Source organism: Rousettus aegyptiacus, unplaced genomic scaffold (assembly GCF_014176215.1).
Source record: "Rousettus aegyptiacus isolate mRouAeg1 unplaced genomic scaffold, mRouAeg1.p scaffold_m13_p_7, whole genome shotgun sequence".
In the NCBI taxonomy this organism is placed as follows: Eukaryota; Metazoa; Chordata; class Mammalia; order Chiroptera; family Pteropodidae; genus Rousettus; species Rousettus aegyptiacus.
In genome coordinates, this window is record NW_023416310.1 from 112,507,936 (window position 1) to 112,533,981 (window position 26,046).

At 38.7% G+C, this 26,046-nt stretch overlaps 1 protein-coding gene across 8 annotated transcripts in view; it reads right to left on the reverse strand.

The window, feature by feature from the left end:
* Window positions 1–25,463, reverse strand: part of REV1 (REV1 DNA directed polymerase) — an 82,960-nt gene extending 57,497 nt beyond the window's left edge. For 4 of the 8 annotated variants that reach the window (XM_036224739.1, XM_036224738.1, XM_036224737.1 and 1 more), the window contains exons 1-3: window positions 25,369–25,460; window positions 5,905–5,968; window positions 4,383–4,509 (exon numbers count right to left, since the gene is read on the reverse strand). In XM_036224739.1, the coding sequence (XP_036080632.1) occupies window positions 4,383–4,509; window positions 5,905–5,958 (181 nt within the window). In that variant the 5' untranslated portion in view covers window positions 5,959–5,968; window positions 25,369–25,460. Of the gene's footprint in view, window positions 1–4,382; window positions 4,514–5,904; window positions 5,969–25,025; window positions 25,208–25,368 lie in introns of those variants that run through there. The other 4 variants (XM_036224740.1, XM_016157246.2, XM_016157248.2 and 1 more) reach the window with 4 other exon arrangements.
* Window positions 25,464–26,046: the final 583 nt, after the last annotated feature.

Consider the following 26,046-nt stretch of genomic DNA (forward strand, 5'->3'; position numbering starts at 1 on the left):
AATAAATTCTATAAAGAGAAATAAAGCTGGATAGGGGTTAGAAAACATCTGAAGGGCACCACACACCTATTTCAGATGAGGTGGTCGAGAAAAATCTTTGGGAAGAGGCAACATATGAGCAGAGAGCTGAATGATGAAGACTTGGGGAAAGCAGAAGGAATAGCAAATTTAAGGTCTCATGGTGTTGTCTGATCCATGTTTGGTTGGGGGTTACGAAGTACATGGGCTTTCTGAATCCAAAAAACTAAATATCAAAGTAAGACCTGCCAATACAAAGCTTGGGTGTCAAAATAAATGTTTCTGGCAATAATGCTATGACATTTAAAAACTATCGAATGGCTCAGACAGGGAAGGAGGCAAAATCTAATTTAACCTGGACCTTAATGGATGAATATAATTCCAGTTCGCCGAAGTGAGGGAAGGAACTTTTCATCAGAGGCAAAAGCACAAACAGAAGCACAGGGAACTAAAAGTACAAAGACAAACCTAAAATATCAGATAAGCCTGTTGATCAAAATTAGAGAATGTTAAGGTGAAAATGTAGGTTAGAATTAGGATAAGAATGCCTTTACCTATTTTCATCTAGAAAACCCTATTTATCTAAGACGCAGCTAAAAAAGGCAGTTTCTCTATGAAGAACACGCTAACTCTGGAAAGCAATTACTGACTGCTCTGCTGTGTTGCCACCCACATCTCTCTGGTCTGATCTAACAAAATCAACATTCTTCATCAACTGCCAGCTCTGTTCTAACACAGTTCCTAATACACGAGTAGTGTACAAAATATATTTGTTCAATCGACTAGAGTAAAATGAGATGGAAGGTCCATAAATTAGAAAACTCAACATAGTAAAGATGTCAGTTCTCTCTGAATTGATCTAGGTTAGTATAATTCCTATCAAAATCCCAGCAAGTTCTATTTTGTCTGTGTCTATTTTGTGAAACAGACTCACCCAAACACGTCCTACTGATTTTTGACAGAAGTGCAAAAGTAATCAATGGAGGAAGAGACAGCTTTTCAACCAATGGTGCTACACCAACTAGATATCCATAGGCCACACACACACAAAAATTAACTCAAAATGGATCATGTACTTAAATATAAAACATGAAACTATAAAATTTTTACAAGAAAAAAAGAAAATCTTTCTAATCTAGTGCTACGCAGACTTTTGATGTGAAAACACAATCTATAAAAGGAAAAATGGACAAATAGGACTTTGTCAAAACTAAAAACTTGTGCTGTACAAAAGATCATGTGAAGAGGTTAAAAGACGAACTATAGACTGGGAAAAAATATTTGCAAATCAAATATCTGACAAAGAAATAGTACTTGGAATACATAAAGAACTCTCAAAACTCAACAGTAAAAAAAAACCAAACAGCCCAATTAGAAAGTGGGCAAAAAGACATATACAGATATTTCACTGAAGAGGCTATATAGGTGGCAAACAAACACATGAAAGGATGTTCAATATCATTAGCAATCAGGCAAATGAACAATAAAACTGCAATGAGATAGTACTATACATGTTAGAATACCTAAATTAATGAAAACACAAAACAAAAATGCTGATGAGGATGCTTGGCAACTGTTACACAAAATAAAACCACAATAAGGTATCACTACATACTTCCTAAATGTTTAAAATACACTAAATACTGACAGGGATGCAGAGAAACTGGATCATTCATATATCGCTAGTGAGAACGTAAAATAGTATAATCACTTGAGAAACAGTTTGGCAGTTTCTTACAAAAATTAAACATGTGACCACCATTTGACCTAGCAATTGCACTTACGTATATAAATATTCACAGTTAAAACCAGAAAAAAACCCAGATGCTGTTAAGTGAGTGATTAACAAACTGTGAAACACACATACAATGGAATAATACAACTCAGCTATAAAAAGGAAAAAAACTACTGACACATATAACTTGGATGAATCTCCAGAGTATTACGCGGAATAAAAAAAAAAAAAAAAGCCAATCCCACCAATCCCAAAAGGTTACATACCATGCTCTTCTATTTATGTAACATTCTTGAAATGAAAAAAAATATAGAAGTGGAGCCCAGATCAATCACTGCCATGGATAAGAGAGGCTGAGAGGTTGAGAGCAGAAGGGAAGCAGGTGTGGCTATGGAGGGCAGCACAAAGATCCTTGTGCTGGGGAAATGCCCAGTATTTCAATTGTACTGATGTCAATTCCCTAGCTGATACCATACTACAGTTTGTGAAATGTTGCCATTGGGAGATACTGGGCAAAAAGTTGGTAAGCTCTTTGGATTATTTCTTACAATTGCATGTGATTCTACAATTATGTCAAAAAAGTTTTTAAATAAAAAAAAGAATAGAAGGCAAAGAAGTTTACCTTAGCAGGAAAAAGATGCTTTTTGGGGGGAAAAAAAGAAAATAGGTTGACAGATTAAGAAGTAACAATAAAACAGCATTCCCTACTTGTCTTACTGCATTTAAAGCACTTTTCTCCACTTGCTAATTCATTACACAGAGGTTGATTCTGTTTTCTATAAAGTTGCGAACTGTTCACTAAAACAGAAAATTTTTCAAAAAAACTCTCCGCAATTTGCATGTCCTTATGAAATTCTACATAGTGGAACTTCACTTGTAGAATTATAATGTAATCCTGATAATTATAAGAGTGAAAATTAATATAATTATTCTTATTCTAAGGAAAGGGATAGGGCTAACAATGGGTCCAAACAAAATAGGTTAAAAGAGAAAATAAAGTCGTTGAATACAGACATTAGTGATAAAAGTAGAATTAGATTTCCAAATTCTCAACCATGATAGTGATTACTACCATACTCATTTTTCTCCCTCAAAGGATCTCTTTTTCTTCCTCTTATGTGAATAAGGGTGCCCTTGTGAACTGGGGACTTCCATAACCAGCTAATGTGACGAGCAACGTTTATTTCTTTGTGTTAGGGTCTTTCATACTGCATCTCAGGCCAGTCAGTGGAACATGACTGCTCCTGGATACCCAAGCAGAGGAGTTGCATGTGACCCTTCCCAAAGTTGCAGTTCATTCTGAGATAACAGTCTTAGGCTAAATTTGCTGTCAGTGATGCCTGATAAAACTCAACTAGACAAATGCATCAGGTAACTAAAACTCAACTGTAATTCAACAAATATTTCCTGTGTGGGTTACACCCAGTCACTGTAGAGGAATCAAGCATACAGTAGTAATGAAAATATGAAAACATAGCTCTTGCTCTTGTCTAACAGGCAACTACAATAAGATCTTATAAATACCAAGATGCAGATAAATACAAGTATGGGAAGTCAGTTACAGCAGTAGAAAGACAACTGATGAAAGGTAAGTGATATATTAACAGAGACCTTAAAGATAACCAGGTATCAGCCAACTGAGAAGTGGAGAGGTAAAAATATAACAGAATGACACAAATATTTATAGCCATTTGCTTCAAAAAATAATACACTAACATGACCTTAAGAGGAGAGAAATCCTAAAGAGAATGAAGAGAAACTTTTAGTAGTAAAATCTGATGGCCAACTGGCAAGCCGTGACCAACTTTGCAGATGAGAGAAAGAAAATCTGAGCTGGCTATGTGGAAACCTTGGAGAAACTGCTTGGTGCCAGTGAAAACAAGAAAGATTTAAGAAATAGAGGCACTGGGCACCTCCAATCGTGGGCATGCGGACACGTCGTGAAACAAGAAGTTTATGGTTGAAATTCTGTGTAAGACACAGATTAGAGACCTCCTCTCCCACTCATGAAGATGACTGACTATCCTGTCCCTTCCAGATACTGGACTCAATGACAACAGGCATAGCAGGGGGAGAGAACTGATATTGTGGATGGAAAAAAAAAAAAACAAAAAACGGGGAGACTGAACGAAATTCTAATTTCTAGACTGAGAATTCTGGCTCTTTCCTTCCCCCTTGGCAACTAAAGAGCTGGCAGTTAGGTTTATACTCTTCTCGAAGTAAGATTCTGGGAAATCTGACACACATACCAACCCTTCCTCCACCGGCCCAGAAGGACCCAAGGATAATTACAAAAGCAGATTTACCAGTGAGGTGGCCTTACCAGATCCCGGGTATTGACGCTCACAGTTTACAAGCCCCACACATGTGTGATGAGCTTCCAATCAGCTGTTTAAGCAAGGCCACTGCTGTTTTTCACTTTAACCTCCTATGACTTTTTAAACTATATACTTCAATAAAAGATGGAAAAATAAGTGAAGGAAGAATACCTAAAGCACAGGATTTTACTTTAATCATTTTAATAAACAAGATAATTAAAAACAGGATGTAAAACAAACCACTGTTGATCTCAATAAAAGTACATGCCAAAATAGGGTACCTATTTACTATTGAGTAAAAAGTACTCAACCTGTATATCCATTGACATAGATGGCAACTCCACTAAAAATTGCAGATGTAGTTCCATCCTTCTGCAAAGCAGCATCTGATCGAAACTGTTCCTCCAATTTCTGGACCTTGGCAGCCATATACCCACCCTAGATCAAACAAAAAAAAAAAGGTAAACTAATCATAAAAGTTATATTTTCTCCCCCACCCCCACCTTTTAAAAAAGCAATTTCAAAAAAAAAAGTAATTTATATTTGAAAATAAACACACACAGGACCTTATTCTGTGCTAGTGACCAAGGTATGATGATGACACAAGGTGCAATTATAAGCTTAAATCATAGGGGAAGACAATAAAACAGGCAGATCAAGGAGGACTTTTCTGTCAACTCAATTTTTAATAATTTTATCACATTCTTATAAAAATAAGACTTACTTTAAAAAGAGGGAAAAGGTTAAGTCGAGTATAAGAAGTTTAATGCCATGAAATACTGTTCTTATCTATAAAGTCAAGCAAAAGTTACACCAAAATTTAAAACAATTAAAATTTGACAAGTGGTCAATAAGAGTATATTTTAAACTGGCTTCCACTATATTCTTTATATAGGAAGCTTAAAAGTAATAACTTCGATTAAAATGAAGCAGTTCAACAAACTAGTACAGTCCTCCATACATGTAGATAAGAACAGACTAAATGATTCAGTGGCTAAATACTGGATCTAATCGATCTATTTGATGGTAGTACTAACTTTCATTCTATAAAATGAACATCAAAAAGAATGTAAAAACATTATTTTTCCTATAGATCTTTACAAATCTATGATTCAGCCACATTGAAATAATTAAACTTAATTAATTTGAATTAACTTATCTCTATGAATGAAGAATTAACAATTAGATGTTTAAAATAAAGCTGTAGGTATGTAGAAGTGGTATACATTTTTTTTCGAAATGGAAATGAGTCCACTGTTTTTGATTATTCAAATACTATGCGTTTCCCGTTAAAAACATTTTTTTCCCAGAAGATATAGAAAAATATAAAGAAGAAAATTTAAATTAGCTATGATGCCATTCACTGTTAACATTTTGGGATATTATTTTCAAAGCTTATTTCTATGTCCCAAGGCATAGTAGTTTTACAAAAATAGGATCATATATATATCAATATTCCCTTCTAACACAGCACTCTTTTAGTCAAGGTCATCTTGCCAAACTAAGAAATACAAAGCTAAGTGTTGCACAGTGTTCACTGTACAGGGAAAACTTACTTGTCCAATCCCCTATTATTGGATATTTATGTTTTCCAATTTTTCAGCATTATTAACAATGCTGCAATAAAATTATCATACGATTTTATATATGTGAACATTTCTTCAGGATAAAATTTTGTAAGTTTAAGTGTTAAAGTCTGAACTCTCAATAAATTGTGAAAACTCAAGAGTTGGTGTCTAAAGTGATCTGCAACTCAGAAAATGCCTTACTAAAAGAAGAATGAGAAATACCTAGATAGTTCAATATAATTATTTGTATTCTTTTAAAACACACCCATTTTTCCCAGCCATCATTTTCAGCTCGCCTCCTCCATCCACCTCGTCTCATGGTGGGGCTTCTGTATTAGGGGGAAAAAAAATGTCAATTTTATAACAATGTACATGTCAATTAAAAAATTAAGAAAATAAAATAAATGTTCAATTCATAAAAGTTAAAAGTATAATACCGAGGAAACTTTTTCTAAAGCATATCATTCTCCTGATTCACAAGTGAAATTTATTCCAAAAGTAAGTACAGAAGTACTTCTACAGATAAGTATTAGGTTTAAATTATAACCACTTTCAATTTTAACAGGAAAGACTTCTGTGCATTCCTGAGTACCACCAACTTACATTAAAACAAACAAACAAAAACAAACAAACAAACAAACAAAAAAACACCAAATCGGACAAACATGGGTTGTGCTTAACAATTAGTGTTAACAGAAACTAAGAAAACATATTCCTTCATGACCTAACCTACAATATAAATTGGCTCTTAAACTCTGTCTCCACTATTACATGCCAGACACATAAGAATACACTCACAGTGTAATTCCTATTACACAAAAAGTCCTAAAAGTAAATTAAAATGATGCATCTAATTGACATGATGCAGTACTATTATCATTGACAATAAACTAGTAAATCTAGCATTTTCCTTAAGGCAACACTTGCCCAACTGTACTATAAAAACCACCAAAATGACCAAACAATAGCTCATGTCAAGTGTCAGCTGCCTTAGTGGCTAGCAATGTATAAAACAACTCAAATCAAAACCTAAGTCTAACCCAAATGGCTACATCGTGAGACGGGACTGCGTTATTCTTCACAAAATTAACCTGATCTCCATTTAGCTATTTTTCTTCTATTAACTATACATAGGTTAATATCAAATAGTTATCATATATCACTGGAGAAGACTTATACATTATCTAAGTCAAATCAGCTTTGATATGGTTTATAAAAATGTTATTGAATAACAGCAGATACTATCTGCTGGTGTATGTGGATAAAACATGACATTTTATCCACATACACCAGCAGATAGTATCTTTCAAATATTTCCATTCTTGGTGTATTGTGGGATTTATAGGTGTTTAAAACCTATAGTTTTTCCTTGCTGACATTTATACTATGAACTTTTCCATTTACTCTTAAAAGGTGCCTAAAAGACATGCAGAGATATACTCAATAAGAAATCCAACAGAGACAAGGGGCATGTGCAATGGGCTCAGAGAACAGGAAGCAAAGTGATTCACCCCGATCAGGTGTTGTGGGTGCTGGGGGAGAGAAGAGGCTTGTGTTTTGAAACTTGACAATGGCAGGAGCACAGCTACCGAATGTTCATCGTGAGTCCCAGAACTGCCTTAATTTGCTCTGATAACTACTGCTCTTTTCAAGAGGCTTTGTCCAGTCCCTCATGACTTCCCCTCTTACCTTAACACATAGTTCTTGATTTCACATAAACTGAATCCATACATCTACTCTAAGAAGTGAAGAGTTTGAGAATTCAGGCTATTATAGGTGAAGGATGCACACTCACAAAAATTAAATACAACAAGTAATCTGCTAAATGAAGTAAATTAAGAACAAACTATATTTTAAAAGTTTAATTCATTTGCCCAATCATTTAAGAGCCTCACTTAATATCTATGGGGTATCTACTGGGAAAGGACAACACAAAATCCTTATCAATGGTTTAATGAGGGTAGACAAATATGAAACAAAGTTGTAATAAGTAAAAAACCATAAAACAGATTTTAAAGATTCTTTCCCCATTACAAAGAAAGCTATCCCAGACAAATGTTTAAAGCTCTGAAACATAAAAAGAATGAAAGACTGAAATAGTACTTTCATTTCCACTAATTGGAGTTATGTACAACAAACTTTGATTAAGGATTCAAATAAGACCAAAAAAAAGGGGGAAAGGAAACAATAAATGTTTTTCATTTTGCACATTCAAATTCTACTTTTGAGAAGATACTATAACAAATAGTGAACTAAATAATTTGGACCCACCTTCCTGCTGAGGAACAGAAGTCACACAAAACATTGTTTTTAAAAAATTGCCTCAAGGCACAGAAGGCCTAACAAAAAATGAAGAATTTTAATGGAACAAGATTTACAGGTGACACCTCCCACCACCCCCGCCCTACCTCTTCTTGCCAAACTGGGACAGTTTTCCCCTCTAAAGGCATTTGGCAATTCTAGAAGAGTGGCTTAGAGGCTGGGCAATGTTTCTGACAAACATAGTGCTAAGGGAACAGAAGGTGAATTTCAAGGATCTTCCAAGGATATAAATCTGCACACTTAGGATGAAGACCCTAGGAGTAAAAAGTAAGCTGAAAGTAGGCAGACCAAGCTTTGCAGAACATGTATCTTGCCTTAGACTATTTCAATTTCTGAAAGCAGATTTAGGTGATCTTGGACAGCCAGTGCTTGGAACATCTGGTGAAGCAAATGTAAATCCCCAATTGAGGATGACAATAATCCTTGAACTCCATATACTTCTATGAATAATTTTGCAAACATAATGTCTCGCCTGAAAATAAAAACTAGGCACACAAAGAAGATCACAAGTTAGAACCAACAGAAACAAAGAATAAACAGACGTATATGGACTGCAGATACTGAACTTAACACAGACTTTAAAGTAAGCATGCTTACTATGTTCAAGGAGATAACAGGCAAGTACTGGAATACTGGTAAAAAATTGGAAAACACATAAAATAAGTAAATGGTAACTCTGGAATTGAAAGATGCAATACCATAAAGAGTTAAGAGCAAGTGACTAGATAAGAGCAAATAAAGAACAGCTAAAAATAAGTCAAAAGTATCCAGAAAAAGCAGTGGCACAGAAGGATAGAGAATATGGGAGGGAAAGAGATATAGAGGATACTTGAGAAGGTCTAACGAGTAAATTTGCGGGAGGGTGGGTGAGGGAATGAGGAGGAAAAAAGAAGTTATATTTGGAGAAATTATGACTAAAATATTCTAAAACTGATTAAAGATACCAAGCCACAAATTCAAAAAGTACAATGAACCCAAAGGAGGAAAAAATAGAAATCTTTATGTAGATATATATAAGTATGGAAAACTGAAGACAGAAAAATATATTAAAAGTTGTCATGAGTAGAGAGAACAGAGAAATTCCATTTGAAATATTCCAAGGTGCAGAAATTAGACAGCTATTTTTCCAACAGAAACAACAGAGCTAGAGGACAACAGTGTTGAAGGAAAATAATCACTAAATTAAAATTCTATATCCAGGAAAAAACTCAGTTACAAAAGAGGAAATAAAGGCATTTCGGGCAAAGAAAAACAGAAGCTAATGCCACCAGCAAACCTGCACTAAAGGACATCCCTCAGGTGGAAGGAAAACTCTCCTACAAGGAAGGTCAAAACTACAGGACAAAAGACACAGCAAGGAAAACAGTAAATATCTGGGTACACCATTGTTAGGTATTGAATAAAAATACCATAATGACAATCTGTTACAGTCTGTCGCATAATATACAGCATAAGTGAGTCAAATGATTATGAAAAAAGACTAAGGGGAACTGTTTCTAGTCTAGGCTTGACCACTAACTGGTTTTGCTGACTAGTAAATATTCATCTCAGAATCTCAGTCACCGCATTATCCAGGTCTGTAACTGTCACTCTAAGAGGCAGAGTTCTGTCAACTTAAATAAAGAGGTAAACTAAGGAAGCTTGCATGGGTTTATTTGGGAATAGCAGAGGAACTGCAAACTGTATGTAGCAAGCCACAGTGAGTCCACTGAGGGTTTCGGGGTGGGGGAACAGCGGCTGTATTTAGGGGCAAAGAGTGGTGTCTAGCCAGAGCCCAAGTAGCAGGTTCACTGGCATGAAAATGGGAGGGATTCTTGGTCAGGAGAGAAATCTTTGTCTTCTGTAAATCAGGTATTTATAGGAAATCAATCTTTCAGTTCTTAAGTTTGTTCTTCTGAGGGTACACGCGTGAGATTCGGTTTCATACCCTCCAGTTCCATTTTAGATTTAAATCCTTTCACAGTTCCCTTTGGTGCTCTACACAAGACACACTCAAGACCTATTTACGGAAACTAAATGTAAAAACTTAAAACTACTATATCCATATTTAGTAATGTACTTCGATTTCAGAAATATGATTATATAACAATGCTGATGGTCTACTTTATTTATGCTGACCCCCTTTCCTTATACCTGAAAAATTCAAGGCAACTTGTCTTACCAAATTCATTTAAATAATCTATATATAGACTGAGATGGCCTATGACAACAAATTAGGGGTAAAAACCTAACTGTGGATCTAGCCTTTACTGAACACTAGGAGTAGCGACTTATTGACCCTGTCGCTGTTACGTGACATCAACTGTGTAACTTTCTTTTTTCAGAAGACAGATGCCAGATAGTTCAGTAGATAGCTGCATGGCATAGATAATTACAGCATCTAAGAAATAATTAAGAGCCCATGTATAAGGGGCATCATACTAGACTACCTACAGATTGAAGTCAATGGAATACGACTGTGTGTAAACTGCCATACTATACAAGGCACTACTGAGACCAACAGGCTTTTCTGTGTGAGTTCTAAAATTATACCATCTAAAAAATAAATGAACATCAATCAAGGAAATACTAGCCCTACAAATAACTTCAAGGGAAAGATTTTAGGCAGGAAGAGTAGGGGGAAAAACCAATCAACTCTAGAGCACAAAGCAAACTACATGACTTAGATCTGTAATGCCAGCCAACAGCAGTAACAGACTAACCTGCATGAAGCAAAGCTACACGACAACCTGAACTATATGGCCAAATAAAAGGGAGACACAGGTGATGGATGTAAATGATAAGCAGATTTAGCACACACTTGTGTGTTAACATGTAACAGCACCAAAGACTGTTCACACATCACTCACTTTGGTTAGATCTAATTCACCTCCTTTCTGAATGGAATATAAATATGTTGTACAGATAGAACTGCCATTCACCCTGTATGTGACAGAGTCAATAGATTCTTGTAAAGAAAGAAAATGAATTTACCTATAAAGCATGGTAACAATAGCAGTATGTCCCAAGTACAGTGTATCCCAATATCTCAATATTCAAAACTCTACCTTGCATATTTAGTTTAATTCTACCTATTTTTTATTTCTCGTATTTTAAAATAGCTTTCCAAGCATTCACAACAGAATTCTGTGCTGATTAATAGATAGCAATATGACAGACACTTTCTTCCCAAAACGTAGCATACACACAAGATCAGCAAATGATATATGCTTTTGGTACTAATAAGAACAACACAACTGGTGGGATTAAGTATAAATCATTTAGTGGGTTTTAGACTACAGTGCTTCCTTGGTAGTATGAAACAAGACATAAAACCCTATTCTTGAAAACTGGTTTACCATAAAACAAAACTTTGCTTCTGCTAACCAGTAAGGATCCTTGAAAAAGGGGCTTTACTGATGCCTCTGAGGCCACACCAAGGGGCAAGTCTCCATTCCTAGAAGAAAACAAGGGAAAAGCTTCATGACTTTGGCTTCAACAACGATTCATTAGATACATCAAAAGCACAAGCAACAAAAGGAAAAACAGATTAGACTACATCGAAATCAAAACTATGCAACAGAACGACATAATCAACTAAGTTAAAAAGCAACCCATGGAATGAGAAAAAATATGTGAAAACCATCTATCTGGTAAGGGATTAGTATGCAGAATACATAAAGAACTCCTACAACAATAAAAAAACAAATAACCCAATTTAAAAATGGACAGAGGATCTGAATAGCCATTTCTCTAAAGATAAACATGGCCAACACTGCTAATCATGTACATGGAAACCACAATGAGATACTCCCTCACACCCATTAGGATGGCTACTATGAAGAAAACAGAAAATACCCAGCATTGGAGAGAATGTGAAGAAATTGGAACCCTCATCCACTGCTGGTGGAAATGTGAAATGGTGTAGCCACTATGGAAAACATTATGGCAGTTCCTTAAAAAATTAAAAATAGAATTACCATATGATCCCATAATTCCCACTTCTAGGTATATGTCCAAAAGAATTGAAAACAAGGTCTAAAATAGGTATTTTTCACCCATGTTAACAGCAGTATTGCTCGCCACAGCAAAAAGGTGGAAGCAACCTAAGTGTCCAGTGATAGATGAATGGATGAGCAAAATGTATTATGTACACACGATGGTATATTTTCAGCCTTTAAAAGGAAGGAAATTCTGAAATATTCGCAACAAGGATGAACCTCGAGGACATCATGCTAAGTGAAAGAAGCCAGTCACAAAAACACAAATGCTGTATGATTCTACATATATTAGGTAGTTAGAACAGTCAAATCCATAGATATAGAAAACAGAGTGGTAGTTGCCAACGGTTGGGGAAGGGGGAACTAGTGAGTTGTTTAACAAGCAAAGAGTTTCAGTTTTGCAAGACAAAAAAGCTTTGGAGATTGGTCACACAACAAAGTGAACATATTTAACACTGCTAACCTGTACGTACACTTAAAAATGGTTAAAGTGGTATACTTTATGTTTACAGGTATTTTACCACAATTAAAAATCTTTAAAATAAAACACTTAAAAAGAAGCAAATTAAAAAAAAAAAAAAAAGAGACTTCGGACACTGCAAACACTCTGCAGCCTGCTGGGATCACAAAGACTGACTGGCAACCTACAGGAAAGGACCAGCAGACAGACGTTCAGCTGGAGTACAAAACTGGGAAAGGGACCACTTCCCCACGAAGCCTGTAAGGCAGCGGCTAGGAATCTTCTTGGAGGAAAGGGCAATGGGAGGCCAAGTACTATCCTTATGATTGACAAAGAAATGAACCACTGGCACAGTTGCTAATGAGGTTGACAATGCCTGCTCCAATGTGGTTTTGAGGTTTTGTTTCAAAGCAACCAGAGACCATCATTGTCTAAGGCTACAGGTGGCACACTGCTGAAGTTCTAAGGGCACAGAGAGATTCTTGAACTTCATAACCTAGAGAAGTAGAACCTTCTTCCAGCCCTACCCCATACACTGCAGTCAGGTTTTGACTTGAGAGACCCTCACCAAGCTATTTAAAACAAAAAATCGGACACCCAAGTGAAGGGAATTAAGTCCTTTTAACAATTTCCAAGAAGCATACCTACTGGCTCTAGTCTTTCACATACACTCACTTTTAGTGATTTGAAATCAAGATGACAGTTTTTTCATCTTCGGTATGTTGAAACATTTTCCTATTACCAATTTTTTTCTGCTTCAATGAAATAATTCCTGTACTATATTAGATACCATCTTGACAATACCAAAAAAAAAACACCACCACATAGCATTCAAAGAACTTTAATTTACCAAATAAAATTGGCACTCTACACAGCACTCTAAACAAGTCATAGGCTTCGATGCATAAGCCTTTTCTAGAAGTGAATCTGGTCTTTCCTTGAGACATTCTCTATTATCTTCCCAATTACTGATTTGTGTATATATATTGCTTTGTTGTGCTGTCATTCTTGCTTGGTGTACCTTTGAAAAAATTGTTTTTCCTGCTCTATTTATAAAAGCACTACATATTCATTGTACAAAACTAAGAAAATACAGGAAACGGAAAAGAGAAAATTACCCATATTCCTACCATCTCTTTAAAAAATGCACCTGTTGACTGATACTTTATATTTCCTTCCTTTCAGTATTGATTTTAACATTTAAATTTAAATTCTTTAAACGTACCACTAGTAAAATCTCGCATTTCCATAGCACTTTTATTTTTCAAAGTGGTCTTTACAAAAATTTATCTTTACAACACATCTGTGGAGAAGGTAGGCCAAGTACTAGTTATTTTGCACACAGATGCCTTCTAGGGTAGAAAGGTGAAATAAAATGCTTGATAAGGCTGCACTGCTGGTTTGTGGTATAAGATCACACTTATCTTTTATAAAACTATGTCTCGAAATCTTCAAGGAAGAAATCAACAATGCTACAATACAATAAACTGCTGAAAAGTGAGGAAGAACACTAGTCTAATACAATTCAACTAAATACATGCTTTTTCACTGGGGAACCAAGCACCTGTCTGCATTAGACACAGCAGCTGCCACGTGACAAAAAAACTAAGGAGGAAATACGGTCCTACAAACAGGTTCCATCTAGATCTCCACCAGAAGCAGTCCATGTTCATGAGAGTAGAGACCAAGTGACAGTACCAATTTTGTTACTAACTGGTTCTCTTGACTTTAAGCAAGTCACAAGCAGTCAGATCTCAGTTCCCTCATTTGTGAATAGTTAAAACTGACACATTCTAGTCTCTTGCAGTTTTTAAAATGTATAAAAGGTTTTTAAGATGAAAAGCGCACATATTATGCAACTGTCTATACTTACAAAAAACAAGATGTGCCTATCCACAGATGTGGCCGTATAGTAAAAGATTAACCTCACTCAGAGAGGTCTAGCCTTTGCCCTTTGTTTCTGGGAGGTGAGCTCTAAGCCCTTGGAATGTCCTGCCTGATTAATGTCTTTGTTTACCTAGGAACCAGGAGACACTGGGATGGTCTAATAATGTGATTTAAAGTGGTACTTCCCTGCCATGTGCTACCAACCTACCTGAGGGGCTGGAGACAAAAGGTCAACTACATAAACCAGAAACCATAGCTATATGACCAGATTCCAATAAAATCTCTGGACACTAAGCCTTGAGAGCTTCTCTCCCTGGCAATTCTTTGTGCATCTTGTCACTCATTATTGCTGGAAGTGAGTGCTGTACCAGACTATAGTGGGAGGAGACAACTGAATCCCATACATGGAACCCTCCTGTGTGTCCCACCTTTTCCTTTCATTGATTTTTAATCTGTATCCTTTCAATGTAATAAATTGTAATCATGACTACAACAGGTTTCTGAGTTTTGAGTCCTTCTAGCTAATTACTAAACTTGAGGGTGGTCTTGAGGAATGCCAAACTTGCAGTTGGTGTCAGAAGTGAGGATGGTTTTGGAACTTCTACACTATGGAGTGGCAAAATGACAGCTGCCCTCCAATACCCATTCTCCTTTTCTTTTGATAATAAAATGGCTCTCATACTACCTTCTGGTAGGAAGCAGGGCTGCCAGCCAGACCACATCTCCCAGGCTGAGTTAGATCAGGAGTGCCCAAGGACGGGGCGATGTACGGGAAAATCGGTTCCTTGTTCTTAAAGGAGATTGTTCACATCTTTGTCTGGAATGCAGTTGAGAGGTAATCTGGCTTCACCCATGAGAATGAGGACAACACACTAGGGACAGCTAAACAAACAGAAGAAGACTGGAACCCTAAATGACCTAAAAAGGGGAGGAGGCAGTCACTCATCCACTGTGGACTGCCTGCCTCCTATTACAGGAGTGGCTTCATTATTTTTTGAATCACTGTGTTCTGAAGTCTCATTACAGCAGCTTAGTCTATACCCTAAAGAATAAGGTACATTTCAGCATTTTAATATTATGATTTAGTCAATACTTAAAAAACACACACAGAGATAAAGAGACAAACAATAAGGTGTATAAGAAAAACATCTGCAGATATTAAAACTGAAAATGCATAACAAATATTTATAATGTCGCAGTCTGAGGATAATCTTCTTAAAAGGAAAGTTTCTATTCCAAACAACTAAATACAACAAAGAATTTCCTCTCTCTTGGTTATTTTCAACAACAAAAATACAAAAAGATGATCAACTCAAAATCAGTCATTTGAAACAAGTTGAAGGAGGCGTCCTAATAATTTTCTTCCCCGTAATTAGACTTCTACGGAAGGGAAGGGAAAAAAACAAAGACACTGTTTTAATAAAGTTCAATGAACTGCCTTCTCTGGTTTTCCAGAATGCAGCAAAGGTAACTGGTCTCTAAACACCTTCCCTTAATTTTCCTTCCTGACCTCCAATCTATGTGCTCCCTTAATTTTCTTGACTTCCTGACCTCCAATCTATGTGCTCCAATCTATGTGTATTTATTAGCAAACATTTCTACTAGGATGTCCTACATGCAGGTCTAAAACCAGGGATCAAGCTACCAAGAAAATTAAAAGAATGTTCTGGCGATGACATGATACAAAAAATGTCTAGAAGTAAAAAGCAGCAGCCCTCATCAGGGAGGAGTGGTATGTATATTCTCACAGGAAAACCAAACGATTACCCGCAGAAAAGTTCAAGGCTGCAGTGAATCAAGGACTCCAAAGACCACAGAGCTTGGTAACAGGAAAAGAATTTAGCTGGAGAATAAAGGAGATTATAATCTCAGAGAAGAGGGGACTGTGTCCAGAGCAGTGGTCCTCTCACATTTGAGCAGGCATCAAAATCACTAGGAAGGCCTGTCAAAAGGCAAACTGTTGGGCCCCAACGCCAAAGCGTCTCACTCAGCTGGTGTGGAGTGGGGCTGGGAATCTGCATTTCTACAAAGTTCCCAGGTAATGCTGACATTGCTGGTTTTTGAGGCACATACTTTGAGAACCACTGATTTTGCCTGTAGGATATCTAGAGTAGGAACTGAGAAGAGACACAAGTACAGTAGGTCACAGGTAATGTGACAGTACAAAAGTAGAAAAAAATGTTGCTACAAAGTGCAATAAGTAGAAAGAATTTCACAACAGGACTACAAGTAACTCACTATTTGAAGGTTTTGATTAGATTACAAGTGACAAGCTCTATTCTGTCCTGTGTCCCATTTCCTCTTCCCCCAATTACAGGTAAGATATCAACAGTGGCTCCCAACTTTTTTGGTACCAGGGACTGGTGCTCCTATGAGAATCTAATGCCTGATGATCTGAGGTGGAGCTGAGGTGACAATGCTAGTGCTGAGGAGCAGCTGCAAATACACATGAAGCTTTGCTAGCTCATTCGCCTGCTGCTCACCTCCTGCAGTGCAGCCCAGTTCCTAACAGGCCACAAACCGGTGCTGGGTCCATTTACTGTAATTTGCAGTTTTCAAGGTAAGTAAGTATAAACCACAATCCAAAGTTATCAGAGAAAAAAGATTTCCATAATAAAACTACAATACAGGAGCCTACATTAGAGGCACTGAAAAAATGCAATAAATGCAGAGAAAACAGCAGTAGACCTCACGTTGGAGCAGAGCATCAAGTAGGCTTCAACTAAAGAGGTACAGCTAAGCTGAGAACAGTGAGCAGAATTCTAATGGGCAGAAGAAGGTGAGAGGGGTATTTCAGGAAGAAAGAAAATTCATAAACAAAACAAAAGAAAAAAGACAGACGTTTAAGGCAACATTCTCGGACTGACTGGTATTTAGGACACATAGCCAGTGGTAGTGACTGAGAAACTAACAAAGTAGGTGAGGAAATATAACAGAAGGCCCTGAATATCTTACTAGTAAGTACAAACTTTACTTTGTAGAAAGTTAGGAAAGTAAGTGTAAGTCTGTGTACTTAAGTGATGGGGAAAAGGGCTAGCTGGGAGACAGAGGTTCTGACTCCTGAGCCAACCTGCACCAGGTCTGTAAGTCTGCTCTGACAGACGTCCTCACCTGGTGGACTGTACCCACACACACATCAGATCTCAGAACTCAAGGTGGGCTGGCCCACACAAAAACACACAACTAAAAACAAATCCCTCTGGGAACTGCAATTCAAAAACATGGTCGAACTCACTCTTTTCTAGATATGCTATCAGTTCCATCTTTCACAATCTCTCTTCTCACAAATCCTTCTATTAAGTGTAACTGCAAGCAAAAACAGGGAGTAGAATGTTTAAGAAACTGCCACTGCTTTGCTTCCTGGCCTCTTTTCAAACTTTGCTTCACGTCAAGAACTCCCTAGCATATAGTAAAAACAACACCCCACTACTTCTTAAGATGACATTATAAGGAGATGCTACATTCTTCAATTAACAGTTTATTTAGCTCTCTATACCTTAACTAATAGATTCTATTTCGGAAAAACATTCAGAGGGTTCCAAGACAATGTAATATAACCTTTATGAGACAATTAGAAATAAGATTGTTCTATTGGACATAAACATGCAAAAGAACATTAACCTGCACCTGCAACACTGTAAACATGAAAAGCTTGTAACTTCAACATTTTACAATTCTAACAACAAATACATTATCAATACCTCTATCTCGAGAAAAAAAATCTCACTTCTTATAGTTTAGATTTCCTTTCTCTTAACAGTAAGGAGTAATAACCTGTCTAAAAATTACAAATTCAAAAATAAATGACCAAAAATCAAACTTTCACAGCCAAAATTACTGAGCTTTTAAAATATCAAAAAGTAGGTAGTTTTTAACCCTATGTACAACACAATTTATATAACTATTTGGTTCAAATGACAATCAGCCAAGGTTTTAAATACTATTGTATCGATAAAAAAATTAGAATTTTCAACAGAAGGCAATCCTTCTACATACATACATGTAAACACAACCTGTTCCAATTTCTAATATAATGGAGATCATGGGCTACTACTACGGAGAAATGTTCTAGGTTCCACTGTCACAAATTGGGCCAGTCTGTTCCCGGAACTTATGCAGTTACCAACTGCTGCATAAGAACTTGGCTGGCCTTTGTCTCTGGTTTCTAGGAGACTCTAAACCCTTGGAATTTCACAGCTCTTAGAAGTATCTCTATGAACAGTAGAACCACAGCTTTTATATTAATAGGTAACTCCCAGTGGGCCCCTAGTTGCAGGATGGGGTAGACATCATGCTACAAAGGCCCACCATGTGATTAGAGGATTGGGCTTTGACCCACGCAGCAGCTTGACCTCCTGGAAAAGTAGTAGAGCTGGAGGCTGAATCCAACCTCAAGGTCAATGATTCAATCCCACATGTGTAATAAACTCCAAAAAAACTCTGGACACTAAGGCCTGGGTGAGTTTCCCTGGTTGGTGATTATACATCAATGCAGCAAGAGGATGACAAGTCCTGAGGACATGCTACGTTCGTGTATGGGACTCTCCCAGGCTTCTGTCTATGTCTCTCTTGATTTGGCCAGTCTCGATTTGTCTCCTTCACAATAAAACTGTAAAACAGCGATTACAGCATCTTCCTGAGTTGTCATTCTAGCAAATTATGACACCTGAGAGGGAAGTGGGAACTCCCAATTTACAGCCAGTTGGTCAGCATGCAGGTGGCCTGGATCACGCAGCAGGTGTCTGAAGTGAGGGGAGTCCTGCGGATTGTGCCCTTAGACCTGGGGATACCTCCCCGAACTCAGGGTAGTTGGTGACACCACTGCACTGCAGCTACAAATCAGGACATATTACACCTACCTCTTCTCAGGACTCTTAGAGGAACTGAATGAGAAGTGAAAGCACTGTGCAAGGCATGAAGCATTACAAAAAGTAAAAGACTTTTTTGGTTATACTCTCAAAAATATTAAAGAATTGTTAAAATTCTTTAATTAATTAATTAAATTAATTAAATTTAAATCTTTAATTCATTAAAATTCAGAATTGTCCAGCTGAAAATTTTAAAAAGGTTTAAAATAAAGAGCCAATCGGTCACCACAAAATAGAGCTTATATATAAGACAAAATTCAGAGCTTTGATAAAAAGCTTTTCAAAAAAATGAGAAACCTAAATCATAATTTCAATTACATAATTAAGACCAGTGCCTAAATGATCAAAATATAGTAAGTCAAGTCCATTCTTAGTAATCTCGAGTGTAGAAATGGTGGCATTTAGAAAATGTAAGATTGAGGTACTTTCTGACCAAACCTCCAAAAAGCTCATTTTAGTCTTGGCTATGATCAGGAATGATTGAAGCCAGTGACCAACATTTTGGTTACTAAATTACTGGTTCACATCATCACATCATAACTTCGTTGCCCATCCCTAATTAATCCTTTAGTTCAAGCATAAAGCCGAGAGACCGGACTGATCTGTAAGCATTTCTCGAATCATCCTATGTGCATAAGGCAGCTACCTGCCTACATGAGAAAGCATAATTTCTAAATGCATCATAAAGGACAAGAATTTTTCCTACTACTTTAAAGCCAATGACAGAAAAAAAAGAAAAGAAAAAAAAACCCTCGAGATTTTAAATCACAAATTTACAAGAATATACTGTTCAATTTTCTACCCTCTTGAACTTAAGATACGAAGCATACACTGGTCTTTCCCTAAGTGACAAAGGAGGCAGTTTATTAGTGTAGCAGGGGAAAAAAACAACCTTAAAGACAAAAAATAAAAACCTTAGGTTGTAGTTCTATTTCTCATCTTTATCAGCTGAATGACTCCTAGGTCTCATTTTCCTCCAGGAAAATAAAATTGGCATGGTCTCCAGAATCTGTAAGTTTCATTCTGGCACCAGCATTCTGAATCTACTTGTGTTGAGACATCAAAAACTCATAATTTAGTCAGTCTTCAAATTTTAAGCCTCACAAGTAGATGTCAAAAATCAATAAAGCTTACCATGGCGCAAAAACGTCCTACCAGTATGTCCCTCCTTATTAAAAACAGAATTAACAAAGAATTGCTCCATAATCAGCAGAAATGCATCATTAATTTTATTAAGTATTTACGTGCTACTGAAAATTATTTTAGCCTTAAGCTAATTTGAAGACATTATGTTTTTTTAAATCTGATGTATCACATCATTATATACAAACGCTTTTCAAACTATTTACAAAACTGACCTACCACAACACATGATACTTAGACTAACTTTTAATGACTTTTTAATGAGAAAAAATATATGATTTTACATATCAGCAGCCTATTAACATGTCTCACACTCATAGACTACATAGGCATTTAAGTATAATAATGGTCAAATTAAAAAAATAAATAAATAAAACTTGGCCAAAATGATCAAACTGCCAGTAGTTAAAGAGGAACAACAGAAATGTGATAAAACATTGGCAAGTTTCCAAACAGAAACCTTGTTTTTAGGTGCCACAGAGCAAAGTAGTAATGACCTTGGGTTATGGAATTAGGGGGAAGTAGACCGAAATCCTGGCTTCATTCTTACCTGTGTGACCTGACCAAGTAACACCATGTCTCTAAATCTGTTTCCTTATAACTGTGCCTGCCTTCTGTGATGGTTGTGAATATTAACTGAGACAATGCACTTAACAAAGAGCCTGACACACACACACACAGTAAATATTTAACAATTATGAAATTTTGGAATAAATGTTACACAGAAAAGCAGTATTTTGATTTTTTTTTTTTTTTAGTTTAAGACCCAAAGATTAGGATCTTACTGGTAGAAATTCAGACCTGGAAATAAAACATAATGAAACAGTGTTCCTTCAAAGAGACACTTTACTAAAAACAAGTGGACTAAGTAAAACTAACCAGTTTTATACAAGTGCAGTTATCATAGGTTTCCGGAATCTTAATTTCTAAGACTTAAAGGGGCATTAGCTCAAAGTATCTATTATTAATAAGTTGCTTGTCCCTAACAATTCTTTCCTATTTCTGTAAATGCTAGAGATAAAACAAAATCACATTATGAAGAATAGGGAAAACAAGTACAAGTGGGTTACTATAAGCTCTAATTAAGAACAAAATGCAATTGAGGTGGTGGGGCGGGGAGGCGGGACACGTGGAAGGGATCCATAATGAAAGGCAGAAATTGAACACACTGAAGATGTGTCCCTCTCCTTTCCGAAATACAAGACTCATACTTTGACTGGATCATCAAGGATTTTCTTGTCTTCAGCCTCCAATATGTCCTTTCATCACCATAATCATACCTCTAGTTGAACTTCAAAAGGAAATATATAATAGCCACTCTAGTGGGCAGCTGTTAAGATAATCACTCTTAGCATCTTCCACAGATCTAAAATAAATAAAAAGGCTGACCTACACATTAAGACCAAATATTTCTCACTATTCTCAACAGTTTATTTTTTAATCCATTCTGGACATCCACAAAATGTATTAAGAGTTCCATAAATACAGCCAAAAAATTCAGCAAAAGTATACAAATTTAATAATTAGACCTTTATATCTCATACAAAAATACAAAATCTTAAATAAGTACTGAACTAATTTCATCGTTTTTAAAAATAAATATATTAACCCGATTATTACCACAATCCTGAGGTAGATATTATTTCTCCATCTGACAGAGAAACCTACCCACCAAAAGATACTAACTTGCCTGAAGCCTCACAATCAGTAAACACTAGGAGCCAGGATTTTGACTCCAGAACCAATGTTAAATCAACTATACCATTCATTCACATAACAAGTTTTACTATGAACCTACTATGTGCCAGGCACAACTCTAAGCATTGGGAGCAGAGGTACAAACAAGTCAGACTAGGCCTCTGCCTCTGGTGGAGGTTATGCCTCGGAGCAAGCAAGTCTAATGGGGGAAACAAGTAAGTAAATAGTGTATTCTCACCTAGTAACAAATTCTATGGAGAAAAATAATCAAAAGGAAAAAATCAGACATGACGGAGGGAAAGGCTGGCTTCTATTTTAGGGATCAAGGGAGTTGTATCTGAGGTGATAACATTTAAGCAGCAAACAGAAGATGTAAAGGCAAGATGACCACCAGAAGGAGGGGTGGCCCAGCTAAAAAAAAAAAAAAAACAAGTATAACATCCCTAAAGTAGGAACAGTTTGGTTTGTTGAAGAAATGCAATCGGACCATCGGACTGGGACAGGGTGATGAGTCATGTGGTAGGAGATAAGGTCAGAACTGGCTGCTGCCAAACCATGTAATGCCCTGATGGGCTGTGGAAAGGAGTTCTGATTCAGTTCTAAGGGTTATAGGAAACTTGGGAAGAATTTTGAACAAAAAATTTGATTTATATCTTTAAAAACATCACTCTGATTATGTGAGGATCAGTGAGGAAGGGAGCAAAAACAGGACAGCAGGAAAGGCACTGTTGCCATAGTATGAGGAAGAGATGCTTTAACGTAGACTAGAACTGATATACCATTTACAGCTGGAAGAAACACTAAAAATATGAAATGTCTCTAAAAAGACTTTTCATATTCTCCCTTCCCTCCTTCCCCCATTCCTGACTTGATTTTGAAAATTAGGGATTCTTTTTTAATATTCATGTTAATGTTTCAGGAAGTATTACATGAGGAAAAAAGTTCAAAAGATATTTAACTTAAAATGTCCCGTTTAATATACTCTGTGTCATGTGCCACATACATTCACATATTCTTGAGAAGCAGAAAGAGCTCTGCTCTTTAGTTTATGGCTTATTCATTTATTTGGAGACAAGAAAAGGTACCTAGCACCTCTTCTGATTAGTTTTCCTCTCATGCCTTGTCTTCAGCATAAACTGACTTATTCCAGACTGAGAATTCCAAAAGAGGCATTCCAAAGGGAATATGTATTTACTGAGCATTACCCCGTACCACGGACTCACTAGATGCCTTACGTTTAAGAACTCATTGAATCCTCAGTTATCCAAGGTGGGAATGAGATCTTCATTCTACAAATAAGAAAAAAAAAAAAAAAAAACCCCAGAGACATAAATTAAATTGTCCAAGGTCACACAGCTAACAGTGGGCAGAGTGTAATTTAAATCTACATATAACTCCGAAATTCTCTTTTTTCTACCACAGCAGCTATTAAAGAAAGGACTATTGTGTATCACATGTAGCCTTCCTAACTTATCAATGACTAGGTTGTTCCTGCTGAGGACAGGGTTTCTTCCTCTTACAAAGAATCTTGAGTTTTGAAGTTGGAGGTGAGAAAAATGGAGTGATTTGTGGTTTTACATATTCGAACACATTATTTTGAAAAGTTATTTTCTACTTGAGACCTCATAGAAATCAACCTTAAAATAGCGATTCCCAACTTTTTAGGAAAAGTATCCTCAATGTGTATTGTTTACCACAAAACAGGTGAGAAGTTCTGTGACCAAAGACAAGTTTGGTACAGACTCTGCCCTGGAGACCTACAACACAACTGGAGAATAATAGATGTGGACAAAAGATAATTGAAAGTGCCAAATAGCCCAAGAATTGAACAGAAGAGATCCTGATAGATGCAGGAAGACTCTGGAAGAGGTACTGGGGTGTGAAGAGTCCCCCATAGGAAGTATAAGGAGGGAACATGCTAGCAGCATCTGCACCAGCTAAAACAAGGCTATGTGGAAAAGCAGAGACAAGATTGGAAAGCATACAGAGGGTACTCTCAAAGGATAGGTTTCTGTGCCCGCCACAGGAAGAAATGGCTTTTTCTCCAAGACTGAGTCTCAGACAGGCCAGAGAGACCAGGCAGAATTAGTAACTTACATAACGCCCTTAAGTTACAAGCCCTTTTATGGTATGTGTTGATCTGCATTATTTTTACCTAAATATTGCTTCTACTCTGTACGTGACCTGAGCAGACGCGAACGACAGAAAGAGTAGACTTACACCATATATGAATTTTTTTTTAAATAAGAGGAAGTCAAATAAGGCGCGATATATTAAGGTATCTCTTTGCAAGCTGGGTTTAGATAGAAAGGGCAGCGAACTGCATAAGGAAATGCTCCTTCCCGTCTACACGTTTTAACTGAATCGAAGTGTTAAAGGGACAGGTGGGGGTAAGGTGCCCTGTATATGAAGGCAACTAGATGAGTAACGAGGAAAAACAAGTGAATGAAAGCTGCCTTCAGATATTCTGACCCGATTCCGGGATCCAATGGGTGGGGGGCTTCGTGGAGGGGTAATGGAGGGAGACACGGCGGCGGGGGACTGGCGGGGGACCGCCGGAGAACGCCGCGCTCGGCCTCCGCTAACTACCGCGCTGCTCGGTGAACCAGCGACCGCACGCGCGGATCACTGAATGGCGCGGCGCCGAATGGCCGGCAAGGCGCCGTCGCAGGACAAGGAGTTTGTGGCGCGGTCGGAGCGGGGCCGGGAGGCGCCCGCGAGGAAAGCCGGGGCCAGGGCCGCGGGTACCAGTCGTCCAGCGGCGCCTCCGCGGGCCGCCGCGTGAGGGGCCGGGCCGGCCGCGCCATGGCGGAGGGGGAAGGGAGGTCACCGTTACGTAACCCGGCGGCCGCCGCGCTCAGGGCGCCGCGGACCGCCAGAGGACCTCCTCGGTGCCCGGCAGGCACATCCTTCCCTCCCCGCCTCAGCCGTCCTTACCCGGCCGCCGCGGGGCGGCTCTGCGGAGCCTCCCGGCTGCGCGCGTCGGTCCGCCCCTCCCCCACCCCGCCGCCGGCTGGGGGTCACTCACCTTCCGCGTTGCCCCAGACTACCATCCCCGGCGCGGCCACCTCGTCCGGCCTCGCAGTCCCCGGCACCGGCTTCCGCACACCACCCTTTGGGCGGAGGGAAAGCCCAGGGAAGGAGTCACACAGCGGCGCCGAGGTCTGTGCTCGCCCCGAGCTCACGGAGGCCGGCCCGGCGCGCTCTGCAGCGGCCCCGCCCCTCACTCTCCGGCGGGCGCGCGCGCCGCAGCCCCGCCCCGCCCCCTCCAGTGGCCGGCGCGCCCCCGACCCCGCCCCGCCCCCCGCGGGCGGTGTCTTACTCCTCGCGCGCGGCGGGCGAGCGGCCGGCTCCTTCTCGTCCGCACTTACCCCCTGAGCTGCGGGCGCGCTCTGTCGCGCCCAGTCCGGGGCGACCCCGAACGTCGGGCGCGGCGCTTCGGGGCTGGCGAGGGCCGCTCCGCCCCTCCTCGAGCCCGCCCCCATCTCACGCCGCCGTCCGCAGGGCCAGCGCCGCCGCGGCACGTGACCATCTCGCTGGCGCGGGCGGGAGGAGCGCGTGGCGGGCTCTCCTTCGGCAAATCTCGGGCGGCCTCGCACCCCGCGACCTCTGCGCCTGCGGCTCGGGTCTCCGCCTTGGACTGGGTGCTGCTTTCCTTCAGCGAGTTCCTGCCGCCCCTCCCCGCTCCGTACTCCCTAGTCCGAAAGGACAAGCCCGGGGTCTGACCATGCTTAGAACCCTGGTGCTCTCTGAACATGTGTAAAACACGGGTCTCTCTCCACAAGCGAGTGATTTACAGTGACATCTAGTGGAGAAAAGGACACACATAAACTGAGACTTTCCAATGTCAGAGCAACCAAGAGTCACAGCTCTCCTGGTTTGGTGGGGATGAACACTGCGTCACGGGGCACAAACCCCTTTCCAGTCCGAGTGCCCGCCCTGGGTTGCGCCGGGAAATCTGCAAACCTACCGCGGGTATCTCATCTCACATGCAGCATTGGGATTACACGCAAAGGCAATTTCCTAGTAACGTAAAAAAAAAAAAAAAG